At 42.4% G+C, this 27,234-nt stretch overlaps 1 protein-coding gene across 1 annotated transcript in view; it reads right to left on the bottom strand.

Moving 5' to 3' along the window:
- Positions 1–25,047, bottom strand: part of LOC126536010 (xylosyl- and glucuronyltransferase LARGE2s-like) — a 46,013-nt gene extending 20,966 nt beyond the window's left edge. Inside the window, exons 1-10 of the mRNA XM_050182897.2 lie at positions 24,825–25,047; positions 18,755–18,975; positions 17,979–18,081; positions 13,136–13,428; positions 10,538–10,668; positions 8,787–8,870; positions 4,959–5,036; positions 4,086–4,217; positions 1,894–1,989; positions 173–382 (exon numbers count right to left, since the gene is read on the bottom strand). Coding sequence (XP_050038854.1) covers positions 173–382; positions 1,894–1,989; positions 4,086–4,217; positions 4,959–5,036; positions 8,787–8,870; positions 10,538–10,668; positions 13,136–13,428; positions 17,979–18,081; positions 18,755–18,851 — 1,224 coding nt within the window. The 5' untranslated portion in view covers positions 18,852–18,975; positions 24,825–25,047. The remainder of the gene's footprint in view (positions 1–172; positions 383–1,893; positions 1,990–4,085; positions 4,218–4,958; positions 5,037–8,786; positions 8,871–10,537; positions 10,669–13,135; positions 13,429–17,978; positions 18,082–18,754; positions 18,976–24,824) is intronic.
- Between the last annotated feature and the right edge of the window lie 2,187 nt (positions 25,048–27,234).

The following is a 27,234-nucleotide window of genomic DNA, read 5'->3' as shown; positions in this document are numbered from 1 at the left end:
TTATACATGATGCCACTTGCCATTAAACATTTTTTTATGTTCACTAGCCACGCATCCTTGCACTTGATCTCTTTTTCATTTACATGCCATTTTTTGTAAACATTATTACATAAAGCAATACCAACTTGAAATCTGAGCAGCTAGGGCAAGCTGCTAAGTGGTGGTCACTTACAGCATCCTGCACGTGAGAGGCATGCACACCGGCAGATGAGGAAGTCGTGCCGTTGCAACCAATAAGCTCGCGTCGCAGCAGGTTGCCATCATATTCGAGGAAGGTAAGGTAGAGGTTGCGGAAGAACTCGACATGCTTGTTCTTCACTTTCAGCTTCTTAGGTGAGTTCCAGTGAATTATTTTTAGCTCCTGCACCTCGGAGTAGCACAGCTGCATATAGAAGAGCAAGTGAAACACTTTGTAAGAGTCCATAATTTCAACAAGCACATATCAAGCAAGACTGCTACAAAATTTTGTATGCATGTAGGCTAGAGACCATTAGACTCTGGCACAGGATCTTGAAATGGCTGATATAATGTAACTTGAGCACCGCCTAAATCTAGGCAGCGCTCTATATTCCTAATCCCAAAAACAGAAGAGCCATAAGAATGTGTGTGCAAATTTAAGCACAATGCTTAGATTTTTATTGTGTAATTAGCATTCAACTCAATGTTGGGCCATTTCTTAATAAGTACGGCATAATAAACAGGCTCAGCGAAATATATGGGTAAATTTGTTACATGATAGTGAGACAGCAAGGGAAGCATCTTGAGACGCGGCATGACTGGCTTAATGCCAAGCGCTAGCATGAATGTTTGTTATGTTTGAAATGACTGAGCTTCGTATCTTTGAATTTATCCAAATGAAAGTTATACCTCTTGTTTGATTGTGTAATGTTGTTTTCATTTCATTTATTCATTTTCTGAAAGTGCCTAAGAACAGCGTTATGCCTTAACAATGGTGCACTTGTGTTACACAAAGAACATAAAACCAAAAAACAAAATAGAATATCTCTAACAACAGTGGTACAAAGCAAAAAAAAAAAAAAGGATTGAATTAAACAAAGAGAGAAGCCAGATAATGAGCAAGTAGTAGAGCTGAATATATCAAGATCATGATGCAAGGTATTTTGTTACGATGAGCAAAACGAGAACAAGGTGAAAGCAGGAGCCAACGTTTCAACAAGTCCACTTGTCAAAACGTTGTCTCCTGCTTTCACCTTGTTCTCGTATCGCTCATCTTCAATTTCCATCTCATGCCTTCCCAGTGTTTTCCAAGGTATTTTGTTGCGTTATAAGACGTGTTATAGTGTTAGATGTGCAAGAGGAATTCACGTAGAAAATGCTAGGATTACGCAAGTTATGCAAGTTTTATATTTGCTACAAGTCTAAGCTCCTTTTCTGTTTACATGTGTTTTCACAGATGCTTGCCCTATGACAAAAAGTGATTACGTTCCTCAGCAAAACCCCAATAAAGACGAACAAAATGCAACCTTGTGAACTCAGCTTATACCACCAAAATATACTTCTAAATTTGCTCTAACAGCCATAGAACATGTGGTCACCTTTGACGGCAAACCAATGACTGCACAAACATGTGCAAGCACACAAGTAAAATGCAGTTCACTGCTGTTACACTGTTTCACAAACTAAGGTCTTTACTTCTTGGGACTTACTGCAATAAACACCTGAAACCATGACGGCAAACCCAACAGTGGCTCATAATAAGTGACTAAGAATGAACTTCGTAGTCACTTCACAGCATGGCTTTACAACTGAGTATTTCATAGGTGGATTGTATATTTTCTCCTTGCTAGGGTTGGTTTACAGTAGACAATGACAGCATTGCAACAAGCCTCAGCCAAGTGTACATCTATTCATTGAAAAGCACAAAACCCTCACCTCACTGAGAGTATTGTCACTCAGCTGCACATTCCACTGGCATGGCAGACGAAACAGGAGCTCAGTGTGCTGCTTTAGCACAGCATTGAAGATATCCTTCAAGAAACAAATAAAGTGATGATAGACTTGATATGAACATTTAGACACAACTGAAGGCATAAAACTGAAAGTTCTCGTCAGGTATGAGTTATTACTTGCAGAACAATGTGCTCGAGGAATAAACATAAGAAAACTGAAGTGCAGTTTCTTGGAAATTAGTTATATAATAACTTAAATGATAGCCTTGGAACCAAATCATAACTATGAATTGGAGTTCTTGTTTTTTACTGATAAATGCCAAAAATTACCTGCTGATTCCAATTTTAGGAATTTGATTTAAACTGAAAAATGCAGAATTTAAGAATTTGTCATGGCTCATAGCACTGGGTCCGCACAACATGACCGGACTCTTCTAAATGGTTTGGGTGCTCCTGCTTAAGCGCCCTTGCTCATGCTCGGCCAGTAAAAGATCTCCTGCGTTTGTGGGGCGAGAGTGGGGTTCCTGGATGAGCAGGTTTTCTTTCTGCCAGCCTTGCCTGAACCTCGCCCGATACTGGGGGCCTCTCTAACCACGTCATGACAAAGGAGATTGGATAAGCGAGTTCTGCGTACATATGAGTCCATTCATCCTCGCTGTTCCTGCGTGGGATGTGGTAATGGGATAAAAAGTGATGCCTTCCAAGCAGAAACCTTTATCAGTGCATGCCAGCTTGTGGGCACAAACACACCAAGGACACAGCAAGAAAATGCACATTAAAACGCACAAACCGGACTGGCCATTGTGGATAGAATGAGATTGCAGGAATTTGCGGGGCCCTCATCTTTTCTTGCGGACCTAAGTCAAGCAATTTGAAATAGACGCAGCACTTGCCCACTCCTAGAGCGCACACCGATACATAGCATGTACAGACCTGCATGCCCCTTCTCCACACTCATGCTGCTTTGTAGTGCTACTGCAACAGGTACAGAACAGCAGGATTCAAATGGTAGTTCAAATTGAATGGATTCAAATGGAATAGTACAGTGCGACATGCACCAGATTCTCATTGTCCATCTAAAGTCGCTGTTGTTTTGGTAGCAGGAAGACAAAGACTATGGCCCTGAAGTGAACGTGTTGGTCAACGTCACGAACTAGGCCACGTGCAGTGACCTACAAAAACTGTTCTCTGCACATAGAAAATGTCTCTGCGAGAAATGGCAATGCGGAATGGAGCGCAACCAGAGTACCAATATGTGGCTAAGTGATGATTCTCATTCTTTTTGGTTTGTGGTCCGCATTCTAAACACAAACCTTAAGAGCGAGCTGTCAAAAGACTTCAGTGTTTACTGTTCACTATTCTCTACAGTGGCAAGCAAGCAAGAGACACTAGAGGCTATAAAGAAACAATTTGCGAAGTATATGCTCTACACACCTCAGGGCCTAAAATATCGAAAAGGTGGTACTATAAAATAAATAGACGCTGATAAGTGCAGAATTTTCTTAGCAAAATAAATGCCGAAAAATTCAATTCCTAGTTATAACTAAACAAGAAAATGAATCAAATACAAATAGCACCTTTCAATAGTTGGGTACGTTGGGCACCTCCACCAGTTTTGTCACGAAAAGACAATTGAAGATGTACCCGGCGTCGGCGAGACAGACAGTTGTACAAGATGACGTACAAAAAACTCAAGCCGGCATCCTCAGCCTCTACTTCTTCAGCGCCCGCCTCTTGCCGAGCGAGTGTTCCAGTCACTTCTTTCTCAGCGCTGGCTTGTGACAATATAAATTTAAAGTGTTCTATAAAATTAGCAAACTATCTGCCTTAAGGTGGGCCTAGAAGTCTGCACCAGTAGTTAACGTAACACATTTGTTGGCAGCAGTCCCCTCAACCATTGAAGCACACCCGTTTGTCAGCATTTCAGTCAACACAGCTGCTTTTGTAAGCCAACAGAATATTCAACTGTAAGTAAGAAGGTGACCAACATCCTCTACACATTCCTGCTGTCCACACTGAGCAGCTAAGACACACCTGTCTTTTAGTATGTTGGTGAACACCGATGCTTTTACATAAACTAACAAGGTAGCCAACTGTGCTTAATAAGCAGGTGACACACAAAGAACTATTATAGCTACTTGGACTATTTATTTGATGTTTAGGACTAGTAGTCACCTGATCAGCCAATGAAGTAAACCACATGCTGATAAGTTCCTTCTCGGCGATAAGCTTCCACATTTGCATCCAGTTGCGTTCACGTAGCCTTTGCAGTCGCAGCAAAATTACACCTGTGTTGAAACCTCGCCCCTGCATGGATCAGAACAAGTTTTGCAATGCTGAGTACACAGAAAAGTTGGTTACACTTCCTTGGTGTGTGCGACTATTGCTGTTGCTATGTTGCTGTTGCTATAACAATTCCGTTGTACATTCATGCCTCTACACCTGGTCACAACCTAAGAATGCAGTGGCAAATACACCACTGTCTAACTCAAGTATTTGTATAGATGTGCTAGCCAATTATGTTTGCTCATTCCTATGACATCAGGGTGAAGACCACTTTCAATATCATAGCCTCTCTAGAACTATGCTTTGTAGCATGCAGACAGAGAGGGAAGATAACGCGCGGTTTTGCGGGCAGAGATTGTACTGAGTTCTTAGGTCGTCACCGAGTATAGACCAGGCATAAGTAAATGGGACACTATAAATGAAACCAACAAGGTGAACTGATTTATGGCAACGCTTCTAGCTAAAGACAGCTGTAACGAGAGGAAACTCTCCAACAGATACGAACAAAAAATTATGCCATGCACTGCCCCACAAATCACTAATGTTTTAAAGCTCTATAAGTTACTTTACAGAAATCTGTATGATCTTCGGAGCATGATCCACATGATATTACAATAAAACTTAGTTTAGTAAAAAAAACAAAACATGTAACGTTCTGTGAATCACTGCACACTTCACAGGATGCTTTGTGTAATTCAATGAAGCCAATACAAGATAAAGCGGCGCATATACTTATTTTTGTGAATAAAGCTATCTACTTACGAGAGCAGGCCAAGGTCGATGGTTTTTCCATAGCTTTCCTAGATACCAGTCGCTCTGGTTCTCGACAAGACCAATTGCCTAGAAGGAAATTGGAAAGCGTGGAGAGTGTTATGGAGGCAGCAGAGCACAACTGCACAGAAAGTGAATCGAATTCAATTTGCAAGACTTAAAACAACTTTATTACAGTTGAACCTCAAAATAACAAAGTCGATAAAATTGGCACTTTATCTCGCTATGTATTAAAATTTTTTAATAGTGAGATTTTGCCTTTTATACAAATAAAGATATATGCCGACAAATTTTTATTGCACAAAAGGGGTGGCAAAAATTTCCTAATTGTTGGGCGATAAGAACAACAAATTTCAATGAAAAAGAAAAAGAAAGTTAATTTTCTTGAATTTGACAGTTGGCGATGAAAGATACGGTTTCATGCGCTGTCAACAATATCTTCACATCGGCAGTACAAAGGACAGCCTACGAAGCTTTCACGTCCACTCCGTGGCGGCGGCTGATATGTCGCCACGGGCGACATATCAGGCTCAGAATAACAACATGCGGCATAGAATACATTCATATGAATGCATGATACGCTGCGACGACACTTCACTTGCCAGTTATGACCTCCGAAGTCAAGGCACCGCGTGCCGCAAGATTTTGGAGGCCACGACCAGCTGTATTCACCAGTACTGGCGATGACGCTCCACCGCTTTGGTGGCCGCTCCCCATCACATGATTTGAGAGGTTCATTCGCAAGCAACCGCATATAATTCAACCATTTGACCTTATGTGCCCACGGCAGTTTCCAAACATCTATTACCTCGGTATTTCTTCCGTGGCAGCAGCAAAATTTTGGCATATTGAAACCTTGTGTAAACACACATCGTTACATTGAGATTCAAAATACAGTGTTCTAAGAACAAGAAGTTATAAGAAGTCAAATATTTTAGTTATATCGAGAATATTGTTATACTGAAGGTGATTATATTGAGGTTTAACTGTATAAGCCTATCTGTGCTCTGAAGAATGCTATGGCTAGTTCTTGTTGCAATATGGAAAGCCACGCAGCCACTGAGAATGCTAATAAGCAGCCTTACTTTTGCATTTAAAATCAAAGGTGAAAGGGAATGCCATCAGGCTCCTTTTCTGCCGTTTCTGAATTTCAACATTTTCTTGAGTACATTCTGGAACACAGGTGCTGGGGAATGATAGGTGTAAAATAGTATACAAGGTGATCATTTCCAAGTTTTCTGGAATTTTTAAAAATTGCCTGTTGCACATAACAGAGTTCTAATCCTTGAGCTGGAATGTTCAGAGAGGTGGCCATTACGTTCATGAGAAATCAAAACACATATTCAACTAATTAAAAAATCACTAATCAACTTCTTAATTAACTACTTTATGGCACATGTTGCCATCACGAATTATAGCTGATGAGTTTGCAAGGTGTATCCACTTTGAATGAATTTCCAGAATTACACCAGTTTGGAGATATGCGCCCTCAAAGTCACTGTAAAAGTTCACTGTTGTGCCACATTTTAACAAAATGCTCTTCCATGTATTGAAGCACAAAAGTAATTGAAATGCCCACTTATTTTTTCTCACCCTTTGAGAAATATCTCGAAATTGATGTTATCCTAGCGATTCATTTCAAGTGGGTATGTCTTGCAAACTCACTGGCTCCAGAGCTACAATTCGTAAACAACAATATGTACCGAAAAGTAATTAATTAAGAAGTTAATTGGTGAATTCCTGTTTTTTAGTTGGACATGCATTTTTATTTCTCGTGCTAGTAATGTCCGCCTCTTCAAATAATCTAGCTTAAGGACAAGAATTGATCACCCTGTTTAGTAAAATTTAAAAAAGAGTGAAAAAAAAAATGTTATGTACAAGACTGAACAACACAAGTGCTCCAGGTTTGTGTCCTTGCACTCTTTTAATTTTACTGTTTACCAAGAATCAACTAGCCTAGCAGCAAGCCCTGGATTCTAAGCAGAGGTAAAACCAGATTTATTGAATAGTGTATGAAAGAGAGATAGCGAAAGGGGCAATAAAAGGGAGCACCATGCTTGATGTAGGAATGTACTCTATGAACAAGAGTATATAGTGGCTGCAGAGTTTTGCAAGGCAGCCAACTTACAGAACTGAAAAAGGTGCTTTTAAATTTATCATTGCAGCTACAGTGACTGCAAGAACACACATGCAAATTTTTCAATGCAGGTTTCCTGCCTCAACTGCCGTAAGTATTGTAATTCACAAGAGACATTCAGGAAATGCAACAGTAATGTGCTAACAGGAGCACACTGGTGCCTTATATGAAATGGCACGAAACCTTCATCTGACCAGTTTCACCATATCCTAGCCAGAGCAAACCATTCAAAGGCTCTTCAGTTTGGCAGCCCAGTGCCTCCTCTATTTTTTTTTAATGCCAGCCAGATGCGCCCGATTCGACCATTTACCACCCTCTCCTATCATTCTTTCCTACTATCCCCCATTGGATAGCGTTAATGCCTGCTTTACAGTTGCGGGGGAGATGACGGAAATCAGAGGAAGACTGACAGACATGTGGTAACCTTAGAGAGGCAGGGATGAAGCGTCTACTGCATCTCCACCAGAATGACAACGGCGTGCGCTCAGACGCACGCATGATGCAAGCAGTCATACCTATTAGTCGTACCGTCTTGGTAGCGTCGCATCGCAGCAACTCACTGACTAAGGCGCACCAACGGCTCCCATTGGGGAGCGAGCGATTGCACTGGCATTGACAAAATAGAGGAGGCGATGGGCCGCCGCTACTGCTGCCATTAATAGGCTGCAAGATCACATCATTGCAATGGTAAAATTTTTTGCAGACACCGGCAGTGGTTGAATGAGAGATGCCCGAGTCTGGAGTCAATGTTTTGATAAGACTTGTCTTCCTTGGGGCAAGTCAAGACAAATATCCCTTGTCTAAACATTGGCTCCAGCCTGTGACATCACTTGTTCGACTACTACTGATTACTCAAGTCTCTATCTACCCGTGAACGTCTTGTTTCAACGGACACATGTGGCAGAGAGCTGGGAACAGGGTTGCCACTTGTCTTTGCACACACACAATCGTTTTCTTTCTTCACGGTGCCAACAGTCAGTTCAACCACCACCCTAGCACATAAATTGCCAGTTTGCTGGTTTTCCCTAAATTGGCACATTATAGGTGGCATTGCAAGTGCTTTGTCAGACGTTTCTACAAAGCAGACAACTGAACTGCCACAAACAAATTGATTCCTGATTCCTTAAGGTTTCCTTAATTTCTTAAATATCATGTATTCATGTATCATATGTAAGTGCTAATAATATTGAGCAAAATTTTGCAGTGATTCTGGCATGTTTATGCAAATAATGCTTGGAGCTAACTTCTTCAGAAATAAACTCGCAAGTTGCAGTATAGTTGACAATGGAATGGTTGCCTTTTCTGCCCGCCAACTTTATTTACATTAATCACTGCCATCGGGTTGAGCTTTCTCATATACAGGTGAAACTTGGCAGATGCCACATAAAGAAAGGTTGTTTTCACATCTGTGCTTAGTTCAGGCCTTTTCTTTGCATATGAGCTACAATACTGATGCATGATGACACTATACTGAGATAACAGGCACACTTTATGCTAAATCATTTAAAAGCCAGGCAAGATAGACACCAGTACGTATCTCCACATCGTCAAGAGCTAATGTGCCTCTGCAGTGGCCAGTGTGACGTCTGTCTTCATGGGTTATCAGTGAACAAACTGATTCAGCAGTATTCTGCCTGCTAAAGAAAACAAACTGTACGCACATGAAACAAGAATTTGCTTACCTGTTTGGAGGTGTACTTGTGAAATATTCTCCACAGCTCAGCAATGTCTGATGCAAAAGTGATGTCTGTGTCCAGTACTATCACCTGTGTGAAAATAAGGAAAAGAGAGAGAACTTTCAGAGCAAAGCAAAACTAAAGCCAGATGATTTCTACACATATATTCTGCCTGTTTAAAATAAAGCAGCACAGCTTGCTCTGCTCATAAAGAAATGATGAACTGCACAGAGGATTATCTTGCTATGCCAGAGAAAGCTGGCATAGCAGATAAATCATACAGGCACACCAGCTTTTCCTTATGTCAGATGGCTTCTTACAGTCAGTGATCTTAGATATGTGCAGTTGCTGCAAATGTGTTGTAAGCTGTTTCCTCACAGAAAAATGGCAGCAGGTTGATGATCTGAGCCATTCGCTTGGATCTATCATTGCATATATTTTAGAAACTCCATATCTCAGCAATGCCTGGACCTTGGGGGATGCCGCAGGCGAGGTGTCTAGATTTAATTTGTAACACTTCTGTCAGTAGCTGTCAACAAAACACTGCAGTACATCACCATTTCATTTTAACTTTTTGAGGGTCAATGACGTAAATATAGGGTGCCACGAACGAACTCCAAAATGGTCGATGCCGTATATTTACGGTGCTGTCTGTACATTTAAAGAGCGCGCCAATTTCCTAACTTTTTATTTTCTGTCATGTGCTGCCACTATGTGGGAATACAGGGAATTTATTCGCGCGCCTCCCTCACTCGGTTTTCGTTGCGTGGTTTGTTTTAGCGCTAGTATGCTCCCGCGCGTCTATATAGTACGACTCGCGCATTGACGCCCGCACAGGCGAGCGGCGGCTTGGGTTTTGTTTCGCGGTCGGTTTTGGCTTCTTGCACTTGCAAAACTGATTGCTATCTCGTTACTAATCGCTCAAAGGGCGACCGCTTGTTTCTCGCTCGTTTAGTGCTCACATGGGAGCGCATAGGAAGGATGCCACCGTGCATGCGTTTCCGCTGCTTTTTTTTTTTTTGTTGAGACTCGCGAAAACTAACTGCCTCTGGTTGGCGATAAGATGAAGATTAACGGAAGTTTGTCACACATTTTGCTTTTTTGACGGGCATACAAACACGCAGTTTTCTTGAGTGCGCGCGCCTACGCAGTTCGATTATGCTATGGATGTATGCATTAGTGTAAGAGCAGGAACATTCGAGTCTTGCGAAATATTCTCGTGTGCGCATTTTCAAAGCCTTGAACTATAAGAATGCATATATACCAACGCAAAATATTTTTTTCTCCCTTTACGGTCACCCCAGAAAAATTACGGTACATTTTTTCGAAATAACTTTCTAAGAAGAATTGGAATCTGCAATAAAAAAAAATCAACCCTGGGCGGTTGCATCTGCCGAAAATAATCGACCTTCAAAGGGTTAATGAACACATACCCAAATGCCTAATCAACAAATCTCACAGCATGGGCAGCTTAATCAATGAACTACCGAGGAGGCCCATCAACATAATTTTTTTGTGGGCTTCATCATGGTGATGTCCGATTGTGTATATGTCACTGCATAAGAAAGTTAAGACTAGTCTATACGTGGCTAAACAGGTTTATTTGCCAAAAAAGGTGTTTTTACTTCAAGTCACTGCTGCTACAATACATAATTGTGTTTAGAACGAAAACTTGGGTAAAAACAAAGCAGTCTAACAAATTCCACTTTCAGATATGCTCTCAGCATCGCCCCACAACTTGTGGAAACCATACTTGCCTTGTCAAGGTTATCTGGAAGAGCCTTGGGCAGTACCAGCTTCATAAGCCCATAGACACCAGAGTAATGCTTGTTTGGAATCCATGACACTTCTCCTTGTAGGTTGTCAGCTAAGTAGAAGCTCACTTCCACTGTGTACAAAATATGTACATGTCCACATTTAATGTTACTAAATGGCCACTAGCAGCCTTCCAAAGGTGGTCAATACAGATATGCAACATGTTCAAGAAATTACATCCAAAATTATTCACACCTATGCATTGAGGCTAAAGCAGTGCACACATTGAGAATATGTATAAGTGATAAGTGCACAGTATGTATTCCACATTACTCATATGGCACCTACAAAATTATTTAGTCCCTTCATGTGCATGTATCTTAAAATAAAAACGAAAGTTGCAAACAAACACAAATGCCAGGCTTACTACAGCTTAAGAAGTCACTAGGTCTAAAGTAATGCGCACTTGGAGAAGCACCTAGAGAATAAAGCTAAGAAAAATCTAGCTCACTTATTTTACACTCTTTTCAATTTTCTTTTGTGTCAAAGAATTCTGACGGTGGCTAGCGTCGCGACAGCCTTGGGTACCAGCCAAACTGCAAATCACCAAAATAATTTCTTGTTTAATTGCAAGAAATGATAGGTATGTTACAGGCTGCGGGGTCGAAGAATTGCATTTAACCCAATAGATTAATGCTCTAAAACATTATTGGTTGCTAATTGGCTTGAGCTAATTTGAATTGGACCACACTGTGTTCTGGGATGCGCCACACTGGGAATGGCTGTATGCACAAATGCATACTGCATCTCCATAACAGGATCACTACAATGCACAGGCAGCAAAGAATTTCCTTTCTTTCCTGTTCGTTTTTTCCCCCCATGTTTCAGACAGGACACGCATTCACCAAATAGAAGCATGCAGCGGATGATCTTAAGAGGCGTAAATGGCAATTTAGGGAGGCATCAGACAAAAATCTCACACAAAAGATGTACCTAAGACAGAATAAAGGCATACTCATCACAACTGCTTGCATGCAGAAAAATGAGAACAGCTAAAAAAAAAAAATGGAAGCTGTAGAATTTGAAAAAGAAAACCTCAGATATGTGCACATATTAGTGCTTACACACTTATACAAAGCTATTAGCAGCTTTAATCCCCAATCCTAAGCTGTGCTCCAGTATTGTATAGTACAGGCAACTTCTGTTAATTTGACCCTGATGGGACCATGGAAATGGATCAAATTATCCAGCAGGCCAAATTAAACAAGATGCAGAAAAAACAGCAGAACATGCCACCGAGTGTTCGGCAGTATTTGCATGAGTCTAATGCACTCCCGAATAAAATGCACGCCTACTTTGTATGATTACAAAGTGGCAAACTGACGTATAATTGACATTAAAGCTCCTAAACAAAGCAGGACTCAAATGCACATACGATTTTTAGCAAGAAAAATGGGCAAGGGTATGTATTGCAGAATGGCAGCCAGTTTCCTAAAGTCAGCCTCGATGCAGTGCATTCATGTCATGCGGTAAAGCATACGAACGCCGCAAAGGTGTTTTTGGTCTCCTAGCCGACTGCATCACGCAAGCAATTATTGATCCAACTTTCTTGAAAAAAGAAGGCACATGTTAGAATTGGGTAACTATTATAATCAGACATTGTGGGTTACAGTCGGTTATTGCATGAAAATGTTCCTGGGGCAAGCTGAAGATAGGCCTTAGTGATGGGAGATGACATGTGTTAAATGCATTGTGTCCCCAGAGCTCTAGCGAAACAGACGCTGTCACTAAAGGGGTCACTAGTGCAGTTTCTATAGGGGCTAGGCACACACCTGCTGACTGGTCAAGTTAGAATTATCCAGAAAAGGCCAATTTTGGAAGCTAAATAATGAAAGTTTAGGCCCATAGAAATGCATGGGTAGTGGCTGGATCCTTTGGTTGGAATCGAATTAACTGTAAAACTGAATTAATGGAAGTCTACTGTATACAATTGTTGTTGCTGCTTTGCCTACCTGTATGCCTTTGTCAAAATACTTTTGCAGTATAGTACTTATGCAAAGCTTGCAATGTGAAAAATTTTGCATGTAATTTTGCTGACAGCATGTCCTTTCATCCTAGCACTCTTGTGGGCAGTGCACTAGAATGCTCCTGAAGGCAGTGTTACCAGTACAGTCAAATCTTTATATAATAAACATGAGTATTGCAAATTACCAAATATGACAAAATAAATCTAAAATGTTTCTCGCTGATACCAGTGTGTAATGAATATATGCTTATAATGGGTATCACATGCAACAAAAGTATTTTAATGTCTGGTGCGACTTCATTATAACAATGTTAGACTGTAACCGATTAACTGGACCCAAGGAGATGCTGTCATAATTCATGACGTCAAGGTGAACTGATGTAAAACTTCAGTGCACTGTTGCCACCTCTCTATCGTTGTTGCAGCTCTTACTGATTACCGAGTCTGCCCTCGTGACAAGAGTAGCTGTTTGGTGTTCAAGAAGTGTAATCTACAAACACAGTGTAGCATAATATGCATCATTGCTTTTCCTTCAGCAGCCACTCACAGTAAAAGCGAGCCATTCAAGACAAACCTGCAGGCATGTTCCAGCTCCTAAACAGTGTCTGCAGCACAAGGTGTGCCACGGCATCCGAGATGAAGTGGAAGTGGAGGGGGTTCTTGCGGTAGAAGAGGATGCTCTTGACCAGGGTGATGACTGAGCGGGAGGCATTGTACCCAGCACATACAATGGCCACCTGGAGCACCTCACACTTGGGCACCTCGGGCAGCTCACTACCACCTCGAGTGGGACAGGGCAGAAGGTTGACATCAGAGCCATTGTGTGCCTCCCGCTGCATCAGCTGCATCAGCTGTTGCCGTGATAGGCTGCAAAGAGAATCACAGCTGGCTGAGCACACGGTGCTTATAAAAGCTGCACAGCAAAGGATTACTGCCAACAGCAGCCACATGTACATGGATGCAACAGTGGCACATCACATTTCTAGCACATTGCACCCATGTAAATGGCAATGATGAGCTAGGAAGATAAATCAAATTAATGCACCAAGAGATAGTGGATTGAAATGGGTAAGTTGTCTGACATTGCAGTAAACATGCAAGCAGTGGCATATCACATGAAGGGAGAGAGGAAAAGTTAGACAATTCTTGCCACGAGCTTCTCCTCTACTTACCACAAAATTCACTCGTCAGAAATTGATTCTGGCTTGCTTCAGAGGAAGCAGGATGTGCCACACGTACACACTGTTGCATACTATTACCTTGTTGCATCAAGAAATGTGATACATTGCTGCCAATTTCACGTAAATGCAGCTACTATAAGCCCCCGACTGTTTAGAGACTCCCATGTGACCTTGAGAATTCCCCAGTACTATTAAAATACTTTGAGAGAATTCCAGTGCCATTTGAAGGAGCTTCCTCAGCAATCTGAAGAACACAGCTGGCACCCATACGCATGCATTCAGCATCGCAAGGAGGAGGAGGCAGAGCAGGCATAGTGCCATCCACTGGCAATCTGGTCATTCCAGGCACGTTTGGTTAGTGAGCCCTGCACTATGCTAACTTTAGTGAACCTGCTATAACTCCTGGTGCATTTCATTTTCTGTACATTCCTACATGAACTTGTGAATCTCCAAACAGCATGTGCTGCGCAATGCAATGTAAACGCTGGTGGAGTAAAAGAAAAGTATGCCACAATGCACACGCACGAACACTGTAGGCACCACCACAGAGTTTATTAAAAAAATTACTGGAAGAAACTATGCCACTATAGTGTCTACGGGAGCTGGAAGTGTGGCAGTTCAGCCAATATAGGAATGATTGGCAGTACATGGATTTACCTAAACTACCTGCTTTTGGCTTTCAAATGGCCTTTTGGCTTTAGCAAAACAGGGCATTATAAGTGCAACACTGCCCAATAATTATGCACTTGCACAGGAATTATTGCCTTCACATGTTCATAAAAGTCGGATTCTTTGGAAAATAGGAGACAAAAGTGTATACCACAAGAAAGTCTGAAGCCACAAACACAAATATTAGACAAATCCATGTACTAACTATCATTCCCATGGTAGCTGAACAATGATAGTGCCAGAGTTCCCACTAGTAACTTTTGTAGGAAGGTCTATGGGCACCACATCTCGATCGGCCACTTTTATATGGTCCAGGAGGTAAACTGAATGAAGAACTGTCAGTGTTTGTCAGTGGCCAATGAAAGTGTTATCTGTTCATTTGACCAAAGCAGTAGTGGCTATAATGCTCAGCTTAAAACCACATAACTGTTGGTTTGATTTGTCGAGGTCAGACAGTACCTCTACATTTATGTGACACAGCACCATGTCTGAACAAAAGCATTATGAATGAGTGACTGTGCGAACAAATCTATATGGTTAGCCCAATTCATAGGTCATAACTGCTGTTAACATTAAAGAATCTCTCTGCATAAGTTGTGTAAGCTGCTGCTATGAGAAGCCGTACAGTAAGGGATTTATTTGCTTTTACACAATGTCAATTCCACAAGAATTTTAGCAAGTAACACGAACAACCAGGGTAAAAAATAACAATTGCACCTCGTGTATAATATACAGAAAAAATGGCAGAACAGAAATGCATGGGTGAGTGCCACAACTTGCACCTGCAATACTTGTGAGAACAACAACTGCACTAACACAAGCATAAAATAAAGTACAAGACATCCAGAAATTAGGATTTTATATTTGTAAAACATCCTCAATTAGTGACAAGAAACCATTTCATTATCAACTATTCTGGTTAATATTTGGTTGCACATTCTTCTTTCTACATGAATCAGTGGCACACTGGTAAAGTCCCACATCTCAAATCATCTCGCATGCTATAAGAGGCACCAGGATGAAGAATTCAAATTATTCTCAACCATCTGGAACTTTCCAAGTTCGTGAGAACATCAGCAAACTCTATGAAATGCGACTACCACGTCCATCAAATGTAGCAAGCAAGTCTGTTGAGTTTCCTGCAAATTACAGCTGATTGGCCTACTCTGTAAACATAGCCTACAATCCAGTACAGTGCAAGTGGCAGGCTAGTATGATACAAATAAAGAGCTCAAATATATGAGAAATACAGTATTCACTCAACAGTTTACGATAATGAAAGGATGCAACAGAGCAAGATAGAAGAATTAAAGATATATATATTGCAAAGAAAACAAATTAAATTTCAAGCTCTATGTCTCACTTTTCAGACAGGGTTCCTTGAAGAACTCACAAGAGATCAAACTTTGGAGTCTGCACAAGCAAGGTACAGGACTGATGCTTTGTGACAACAGTGTTGAAATTACTTCACGAGATCTCACTGCAAAGTCTGCCACAAAGCAAGGTACAGGTCCCAATGCTTTGTGATAACACAGTGTCAAAATTACTTGACATTTGAAATGTCACTGCAAAGTCTGCCACAAGAGTTAAAGGAAACAAGCCTGAATATTTTAACACGAGAACATTAAAGGGAAGCTGAAACAGTTTTCAATTTCCATGAATTGCTGGGATTGGGAAGAACAGACCTATTAATTTATGGTTCTGAAATGTTTTCTTTGTATTGTAAATATAAGGGGCCGAAATCGCTTCCTAAATCCCCCCCGCATACACGCCCCCGTCGCTTCCCGGAGCGCCGGGTGAGGAGGCAGTCGGAGGAGAGAACCGACGAGAGTGACGTCATTCCTGGGGACCGTACTGGCGGACCGGCGTGCTGGCATGTTTCTTTCCGTCCTGCGCTTTACTAAACGACGCTACGAGAGATCTGCCGCCGCTCACATTTGTTTTCTTTTGCGATTTTGGTGAACTGTGCTTCCTTTCTGTGCTGCATGAGTGCCTACAGCCAAGGGCGCCCAACATACCCTCGTTCGGTGCAGCATTCGGCTGTGCGAACACAGGCACGCGAGACGATGTGGTGTTTCACATGTTCCCGAAGAACAAGAAACTTGCAGCGCAGTGGGTCCATGTGGCGAGGAGAGATAATTTCTTGCCGACGAAATCAACTGTGCTGCATTCGGACCATTTCCGCGACAGTGATTATCATCGGAGCTTGACAACGACGCGGGCAATCGGTATTCCAATTAAATCGGCGGCACTGAAGGCCAGTGTTGTTCCGTCTATATTCTCCCAAAAGAGAAACACCTCGCCACTTCCAAGAGCGGCCTTCGCCAAGAGGAGAAAGGGTAAGGTAAGGGTTTTAATGTGCACACGGGCAACTTTTTAAACGGATGATAACCTGAGTGTCGAACAAACGGCCTTACAGCGGCCTATGACGAAGCGAGGTGGAGGCACAGCCAGGAATATGCACATGCGTGCAAAGTGCTTGCCGTGTTCATCCTGTTTTTCCACTCCGTTTTGTCACGGAACACTGTACTACGGCTGTTTGTTCGGCGCTGTTTGGTACGGTGAAATAACTGGCCGGGGGTACGCTTGCGCATTCAGTGATATTTGCTATTCGTCCTACCACGCGGTGCCCGCAGGTTTAGCTGTTCAGCGTTTGTGTTCAAATCGCACGACACAAGGCGTTACAGTAATATTTTCATGCTCACGTTAGAGTAGTTGAACTCGGCGTGTAAAAACTTCGTTCCGTAGATTTCGCACTCGCAGCTTGTTACCAGCAGCAAAATGCCGCAAAAACGAGCGTCGGCACAGCCGCGCCCTAGCAAGGCGAACGGGCTCAAATAATGAAGTAACGTTGTGAGGTATTGAACTTGTCAGCGTTCGACGTGGTCTAGCCCAATACAGGCATTGCTGCTGGACAAAAAATGTTTTCTTGCGATTAACTAGCTATGCATCACGTATGGAAAAATTATTATTTGAAAGTAAATATACAAAAAATTGCAAAGTACGACTTACAGACAGCCTACAGACATGATAGCATCCGATTGTAATTTCAATATACGAGAAAACATAATTTTGTTAGGCGGAAACTCAAACATAAACCCCTGTTGCAGCATTTCTACCATCCATAGAGCGGCGCGCCGAGCTCAGTTCTTTGCAACAACACCATCTAGCTGGCACTCGCCTCCATGCATTTGCGGCCCACACAAAAGGCTGTGTTTCTACCAGAAAGCTCGCCTTCGTGCATAGCATTTGCCACGAGCGTTTCCCAGTAAACATTACGGTTACATAAGCTGCAGTTGCCGAGAAGCGTGAGAAGCAGTCAGGGATCTTTGAATACTATTGCATTCTACTGTTAAAGGCAAAGCTTAAACGTCCTCAAATTTTTTAATCTATTTCTTGTTAGTGCATTCCAGTTTAGCTTTCTCTTCTGTTTCTCTCTTTTTGCTTTGTTGATTATTGACAGGAAAATTACCAGCCTTGACCTTTTTGCTATGCTTATTCTTTCTCTGCACTGAGTGACCAAATTTCCCACTTGCTTGTATTGTGTTAGAAACGAAATTTACAAACCTGAGTTGTCTTCGCAACATTTGATTCTGTTGTTCAACCTCTCGGACCCGATCGGCAAGGACTGCCTCTCTTTTTGTGAATCCAAGTAGATTGTCCTCAGGTGCTGTGGCAAAAAAAAAAGTGCATGTAAACAATTAGAGTCAAATCTTGTCGACAAGGAAGAACTGTGACAGTGCCCACAGAAATCACGAAGTGTAACACGACTGAAAGAAAAAAAAAGGTCAGAATGGAGATGCTCTGCCTAAAATATAGCTAGCTCGAGATATGAAAGTCAGTAGAAAAACTGGACAATAAATCAATACATTCAAATAGAGTTCACAGTCAATTTAGGAGTAGTCAACCAGCAGCTTTTCACATGACATTAAAGTAAAAGTAAAAACATTCATACATGCAATGCAAGTTTACTTACAGTATCGTTAAAAGCAGGGTTAAGAGTCATCATGTTAATATTACACTGACCAGGTCTAATCATATCTGAATTTTATGAAGGTTCACGAAATTTCATAGCCTCTTTTTTTGCAGTACAGTGAGAATGAGCAAAGGTCAACAAATGTCTTATCTTTTATCCATCATACAAACTGCTGCTTTGAAAAAGAGTCTTTAAAGTACATAGCTTGTCCTGTCTGTTTACTTGTTCTTCTTTTCGCCCTATTCCACCATGCTGGCCTTTCTTAGTCATAAATATACACCAAATAGCCAACCTTTCCATGCTTGTACACTGTAATATGCTTTTGGAAAAACAGTGAGGCTGGTATGAATGAACGCTGTGGGTGTACCTTGGCTCTTCCCATCGAGGTAGAGCAGCAGCAGTGCAGGTATGCCCAGAACAGCCACCACCAGGGACAGCAGGGCTGCCTGGCGGTGCCTGCGCATGACCGCCGCCAAGGCCCTGGCTCCGTGGTCAGTTACTTTGCAGCACTGGCCAGCAGACGACCCACCACCAGCAGCAGCTGGCTGCCATGCCTCCAATCTCCACTGGGAGAACTAACATTTCATCCTGGGCAAAAGCACATGGTTGGAGGTCATCGAAGGGTGTGAAACAGCACGAGGCTCAACATTTCACTTGGAGACCAGGCAGTGCATGCCTTGTGCCTTCATTGCTGTAACCCATTTCTGTTCACTCATCGAGGACTCCCTATTTCACTGTGCATAAAGAAACACGATGGATGACAGGCAAAGACCACAGGACTACAAAGGCTGAGTGCTGTTCTTTGTGTGCTGTGAATCTGATTCTCCATTCTACTTTCAATCTCTAGGTGAAGAAGTTACATGTGCCCTCATAGCCTGGAACCCTTGAAGAAAAGTCCACCTTCAACAGTTGGGCAGAAAAGTCTACATCTAGTTCCACCGGCAGCAGCAGATCTGGGACCAAGGTACACAAAGTGCCACGCATCCTCATTTCCATGTCCACGCCATGCATCATACTGAAGTTAGCATACTCCTGAAGTTGTACTAGTAGTTTGCACAGTCCCTTCTGTTCTTTTCTTAAAAGCAAGATTTGACATCTGTAAATGAGGGAGTGATCCTTGAAGATAAAACGTAACATCACAAAGCAGCTAAAGCTGGACAATTCTCAGTTGAGGACTAATGGCGTTACCAGGATGCATGCTGTGTTGACGCCTCGGTAGCAAAGTAATAAAATTGTGCAAAGATAAAGCATTGCTAAATAGAAGAATTTGTGTGAACAGAAGGAAAACAGGCGCACGTGTACTATGTCGGTAAGATTGTAACAAAAACATTATGAGTACATAATTAAAGAATCAGCCTTGACATCCTCTTCCCCTCTACATACAAGCTTGATTAAAATGCTGGAAGGCCTCATATACAATTCACTGCACATGTTGCTATCACCCAAATAATTGATCTAACTGCAAGACATTTGAGGAACAGGTCACATGATGCTATAAATTTCTAAATGCACTTGAAAGCATGCCACAAAAATTCAACAGCTTGCACAAATTCCATCATGTTCAACAATTTTTGTGCCACAGATATTATGTGGTGCAAACTTTCACAGCTCAGAACTGAAGGATACTACCTTTTATCATGTGATGAGGACATTTTTTGTGCAACTTACAGACACACTTGCATGAAAAGAATGCTATGATCATTTTTAAATAATGTGCCTAAACAAAAGCATCACGCACTGCCAAAACAGATGCATGTTTCCACCTTTCTTTCTCAAGCGGTTCTAGTTGTGTATTGTGCTGTGGTATGTCCATGCATCTGACATTTTCAACTGAGTGAAAATTAGCACATTCAGAACCAGACAGTCCTCAAACCATAACTTTTGGTGCTTTTCACTTCTCAATTCACATTAGTATATATCTGCAGAACAGTTGTAAGCTGGATTGGACAAGTTGGATTACATTCATGTTTAGGATTTAAAAAAAAAAGAAGGAAGGCACACAGTGAACGCACAAAATGACACATGTCATCTATGAATTTTTTTGTGTGCTGTATTTTGCACTATGTCTAAACACAACGAATAGCACTTTTGTCAAGAGCTCTTGCGCAATTCACTAGCATTACTTGCAGCTGCCTAGATGACAGAAATGCATTGCCTTTGTGGCAGGGGAAGTGCAGAGTTGCCATAGCACGCTAGACTTACATCACTTGCTCTGGCCGTGTGGTTCGACCCACACAAACAAGAATCAAGACTCCGCCAGGCTACAAGAAGCATTACGCAGCATGGACCTGGCAGAGCAGCTCTGGGCTGTCCAGCGAGCCCATGGTGTGGCCAGGGAGTTAAAACTCCCGGTGCCAACGTGGGAGTAGCCCGCTCTATGGGGCCTTGCGCCCCGTAGCTCGCAGGACCTTTCAGTGAAGTTAATCGGTCCGTCCGTCCGTCACAATCTTCAGACATCAGTAGCATAACATATATATTGAAACTGTAAACAGTTTGAACATGCATTCTGCGATTCTGCAAGGCTAGGAGGCTGGCAGAAAAATAAAATAATTTGCATAAAAAGTATATAGGCTGACCATCACTTAAAAATTGCCACAACCATAAGTAAAAGATACACCATTACAAATAAGTGGTGCTTCTTTGCACATACTTAATCTACATAGAAGCACAAAGCCTAACAGAACTGTCACGATCCACCCCGGGTCATGAACAAGGGAGGGCTTCTCAGCGTGGTGGTGCTGAAAGATTACTGACCGGCGAGCTGCCGTGCTCGTCGGTGTTTATTGTGGTGCGGTGACCACAATGCACAAAAATACATATTAATGTACCCGGCAGCCATGAAAGAGGCAAGTGTTTACAAATTTTCCATGTAGCTTAATTACCCATTTCGGATGTCGCTGCTGGGCCAATGGAAACTTCATCAGTGTATTAAACTCTACAGCAGAGATTAACATACTCACAAAAAAAAATGAAAAGAGAGAGGACAGATACATGGAGGGCATGAACAATGGCACGAAGTCTATAAAAATTGCAGAAAGGATGAAATGTTATTGAATTCGTAACATGACAAAAAATTCAACAAAATCTGCGCATAAAAAAGTAATTACATAGCACAGAAATGAAAAAAATTTAATAATCCCAAAGCTAGTTGCATCACCACATATATAATTCAGCCTTCACATAAACTAAACAAAAGTGTTACACTGATTATGCACATAAGTTATCCATTAAGTGTGGCAAAAAGAAGTTATTAATTCTGTGTTACTTACTTTATCAATTTCAATGTTGTGTGCGTGAAGTATGCTTAGTGATGCAGGGAGAGAATGACTAATCATTTGGCCACCAAGTGCTGCACGAGAAAATGATTTCTTTCATAGTTAAAATGGTTTAGAAGGATCTATAGATATTGTGTATGCTGAGCAAGTGATATTAACATGACTTGGGGGTTCTGTTTGCCTTGCTCTTATGAAATTGAATGAGTAAAGGTCATGAAGAAAAATGAGATGTAGCCAATAAAAAATTTCAGATGTCCGTGCATTGTTTTCGATGCAAGCTACATGATGTTCACTTTCTTTTGCAGCACATATACTCAAATGAGACATTGGTTCGCATAGTTTTGTCCCATATGAGAAAGTGGCAATTAACGTGAGATAAGATAGTGTATTATATAGATTTTCTTTAATCGTTAAAAATTTTTAAAAATTTGCTCATGGCATGTAGCACAATTCTGGTTATTGAGCTTGATTACTATATGTACAAGAAATCAAACTGAATAAAATAATTATCAAACTTTTGGCAATCAACCTTTAAGCTGATAACTTCAGGCATACTGCAATTTACGTACTGCAGTTTGCATGCACTTGGAACCAAATCTGAGGGTGGCACCTGTTTCGAGATATGCACTTCCAAAGTTTGCAATGAAATGCAGTAATTCTTAAACGTCAATGCATAAAAAAGCATTTTGTTAAAGAAGTGGAATGACAATGCATTTTCACAGTAAGTTTGACAGTGCTTATCTCAAAACTGGTGCTTAGTTTCAAAGTTCATCGTGGATGTTTGTGAAACCAATGAATTGAATTCATATACTGCAATGTATACCCTAAAGTAATTAGTTAAAAACTTGATTAGTGAAATTCTTCCTTATTCAGTCACGTTTTTATTTCCAGTGTAAGTCGATTAATTCAGCTTATATCCCTCAGTTGCTTTAAAAATTTTCGTAACGTTAAAAAAGATCGCCTGAATATGTGTTGTTCAACAGCTGTTGATAAGAAATTCATCAGCCCAAGCAGTGAAGCTGTGGCGTGTTTTACCTCAATTGACGCATCTATGTATAATAGGCGTTATTATTATTATTATTATTATTATTATTATTGAAGGGCACAGACAACGAATACATCTTTTGATTCTTTTATGAAGCAGTGACATGTGCAAGTACCATCACATGGCAGACGGGAATTTCGTAATAGTTACACCTTCACTGTGACCTACATGATTATGAAAAGTAGCAGAAATTCAGTGTAATGTTAGAGTTGTCTTACCGGCTAATTGCCATATAATTTGTTTGGGATGGTTTCAATAAAACAAGAGTTACAGCCATTTTCTGTAACCATACTCCCTCCGTAGACGGCCATGTACTGACAGCAGACAGGAATTCTGTAACGTTTTACAACTTCATTGTGAGCTTTAATGACAAGTAAATTAAACTCGGTGTAATGATAGAGTCGTCTTAGTGACCAATTTCAATAGGTTTTTTTCCAAGATACCTACATTAGATTGAGAACTACAGAGCATTCGGACATCAGACGGACGGACGGACATCGACCACCGCTGGAGGGTAGCTATATACAGCATCACTATAAAAGAGTTTAAGCTTAGCAAATATTCCAACAGATCTTGATATCTGCACAATTGCACAGTTCACTTGAGCATTTAAGGCATATGTTTATGAAAATGGATGCCAAATGTTTTAAGGAGGACTGTCACAACATTTTTGTCTCGCTTATTTTGCTCTGTTAGCTGCTGATTCAGTAAACATGGTATCACCCTTCAATTCCTTGAACGTGCAACAAATAATGAATTATAAGTTATAACATCTCTTAATGTAATGAATGCATAAAGTGAATTTAATTTATTGGTGTAGAGTTTGTGTACAAGGGCAACATCAGTACGTCACAAAAATTGGGGGATGGGGGGTCACATGGTATCGTCGATGCATGGGTTGGTGCAGTAGTTGAAGCTTCCTTGTGATGTTAGGTTAGGTTAGGTTAGGTCTTGTTGGAAGCTTTAGACAACAGAATAATAAGGGAGAGAATGACAAAGGGCATTGCACATTTTAACAGAAGTGACAGCAGGTAACCAAGTTATTATCCTGTCTGGAATGCAGAGAAGTGCAGAGTGTAAGAGGAAAGAATGGTTCATGTGTGTGCATCCGGCTTTTGGCGAGACAAGGTCATTGTGTGTTTTGTGACCACCGGACCAGGCTAAATGATGCGTGCATTGTCAGCGGTTTGTGAGCACTACCTGTGATGTTCGCGACATGCAAAATGACTTCTAAACAAATCTTATGCCATGAAGCCGTGCTATGTTTGGCGCACTTTTGAAATGTGAATACTTCTGAGAAATGCGACAGCTGTATGCAAATATTCAATGTAAGTTGTTGTCAATCCAAACAAAGCCTATCCTTCTAGTAAATGCCCCCTTTGTACAGTACATGTCTGTTATTCTAACACGTGCTTCAGTTTTCAGTAGCTTCAGTAGCTGTAGAAGTTCATTGCTGTTATCCACTCGTCTCTTGACTCTAATATGCGCTAACAAAATAAATAAATAGAGATAGTGGAATAAACGCCAGAAGCAATTACTGGAGCCTCGTTTCGTACCATCTGTTACTACATCGGCGCGCACGTGCCGCGTCAAACATTAAAATGTACAGTAAGCGGAGCCAACCACGCACATCATCACTCGCAAGCGCAGCATGCAGCCTATGCAGCCACGAAAAGTAAACTATCGGCTGTTCGTCATTCAGGCGTGCGATATGGCGCAAAGAAACGTTCGTTGGAGCGCATCGAACGGAGGCGCGGAGGCAACTTCGATGTTATTTGCAGTTATGCAACGTTTTCACTTTACATCAACGCGTTATCTTATCTGTCGAGATAAGTGATGCATGACATGCGAAAACAGACGTGGGTGCGATATGAGCCGTAGCCCGACCGCGCGCGCCCACGCACACTGAATGGAGATCAAGTGCACCGCTTACGACGCTTGCGCCCGCACGGAAACATTTGCGGACTGGGCAGGCCGCGAAAGAAATAAACGCGTGTTTAGGAGGTCGCTTGAGCACCGCGGCGAAGCACAATGTTTTGCATCATGTGTTTTTCAAAATATTAAGCCTAAGCAAGTTGAAGAGAACGCGCGCGAGCGCGGGGAGCTGTGAGTAGTACCTGAAGCTTTGGGCGAGCCGGAGGCTGCGTTGGCCGGGTTTCACGAAGGGCCAGTCATGTTGGCACTTCCATCATCACCGGCACTCGGCATGCTGACACTACGCGCTTATTTCCGAAGCAGTGAAACAACGACGATAACGGCACTTCCGAAATTGTCCAGGCGGACCGAAACTCAGGCTGCTCGGGCACAGCAAAATGCAAAGCGAGAACAGCAGAACGGAAGTAGTTCTATCCCACTGTGTGGGCGGAGGGGTTGGTGGCCCGTATGACGGGCTCGGCGGCACGGCCAAGACGGCCTGCCGGGGACGGCGCGATTTGGCGCGGCTTTCAAACACGAATGCGCGCGTGATCTGCTTTAATTTTTATTTTGTGTCCGTCTGAATGCAATGTTCGATCTGAAGTAGTAATTAGCGCTTTGGAATTTTAATGCTTTCAGATATGTGCGCAACGAATTAGATAAAATTCTTTACTTTTAATAAATTGCAATTGATCGATTATGTTGTTTCTTTTACTCCGTTACGCTCACTCTAAATATATTGTTTTCTTTTTAAAGAACCAATTACATGTAACCAGTAACTTTAGTGACGAGACAAGCTGTATTAGACGACGTAACGTTGAGAAGGTTAATTTGGCGGACACTTAAAACGGCCGCGATCGTGCCTCGCGGATGCACATGTTCAGACAGGCAAACCGGGGCTTCAGTATTTGTTTCCTCATATTAACGCTCCACCAGACGTTGGCCAACGTCTTTAACCGGCTCTACTCTGGCTCGATAGCGATGGTCACATCGGATGTTGATTCTAGGAAATAATCTAGGGACAACTTTTTTCACCTTTTCCTTGGCCCTACTGTAATCGCCTTCTCCGAGCTCCAGCAACTACAGAGCGCTGTGCTTCCTACATGATATGTGCACGACTCATACACGAGTATCACGGCATTGAGAAAGAAACCAGAATATTATGCGCAAGGCGTCTGTATACGTTATACAACACAGCTCTTCTCTTGTGTTTTCCCAATTTTTTTCCTTGTTAATTTCAAATTCAAAACGACCTTCAGACGCCTGTAAATAGACTTCCCGAAAAATACGTTTATTCAACGCCTTGATAGAACAAGAATTCATTAGTTGTCCTCAGCCGCTTCTGGACGTCTGTAAGAAATTATATGTTCTATGGGATTCTGTTGCCTGCGGTGCAGACGTTGAGTTTTATAAAACTGTTGTTTGGGGCGCAGCTAGCTCTGCGACGCGCTGTTACGAGTCACGAGTGATGAAAAAAAAATTGGAGGACGCTTAAGTTTCAACTTTACACGACAAACGGAGCCCCGTATGACCCAGACAGAGCTCTGAGAGCAGCAGCCAACCGACGCAAGAGGGAACTCCGTGCGAGTATGCCCTCAGACCCAGACCCATTTCCAGCGGGTCTTCCCACGTCGCGGCAGGTGCTGCTGCATAGGCTCCGTTCCTGCTTCGTCCTCACACCGGTTATGCTGGAGCGGTGGCGGCAGTACCGGCCACGCCGGGAAAGACGCCCTCCATCTCCGTCTCCCAACTCCCTTCCATCGCAGGAACCCGGCGCTCCCACAGCCTCCGCGGACCAAGAAGCGCTCCAGGCGCCACACAGGTGCCCTGACTGCGACATGGCCACGTGGCCATCCGCAGCCCATTTGTTTTGGGAGTGCCAGCGACACGCTCAGCAGCGGGACCACCACCACTCTAATCCACCACTCTAATCCACTCCTACGAGGAGTGGATTAGACCGGCAAGTGGCTCGATGGATTCCGACAGGGTCATTCTGGACTCGCTCTTGGCTTTCGCCAAGGACGCGCAGCTTCTAGGACGGCTCTGAATACGCCTCCCCGCTCCTCTTCCTATTCCCCATTATAGGCCTTCGCGCCATCCCTTAATAAATACATTTTGTCATCATCATCAAGAGTGGAACGCGATAATATTCAAAGGTCCCTGAGTGCTTTTCACGCTTCCCGGCAACTGCAGCTTATATAACCGTAATGTTCACCGGGAAACGCCGGTGGCGAACTCTATGCACGAAGGCGAGCGGGAGAGCTTTCTGGCATACAGACGCAGCCTCTTGCATGGCTTCTTTCGAGATACGCTATAAACAGAGGACTCTTAATGGCAATGCCGATGGTCTGAGTCGAAGCCCCGAGATCGAGAATCAGCCTCAAACGTTTCATGAAACTCGTGTTTTCTTCCTGACGGAGGGATTGAAAGGGTCTATGCAGTTGGTTTGAGTCATGTCTTGTGAAGCGTATAACAAATTGTGTGTATTTAGCGCTGCGGTAAGTTCTGTAAATCTGTCATTTTTGAGTAGGAAATAAGGCTGGCGGAGCTCAGCGAGAATTTGTCTCGCGCCCGTTGACTGAGCGCCTGAGTCTCTGCGTAATTCTGCAGACG

This window comes from Dermacentor andersoni, chromosome 4, assembly GCF_023375885.2.
Source record: "Dermacentor andersoni chromosome 4, qqDerAnde1_hic_scaffold, whole genome shotgun sequence".
Classification (NCBI taxonomy): Eukaryota; Metazoa; Arthropoda; class Arachnida; order Ixodida; family Ixodidae; genus Dermacentor; species Dermacentor andersoni.
The sequence above is the reverse complement of the archived record's forward strand: the minus strand, read 5'-3'. Positions and strand labels throughout refer to the sequence as shown.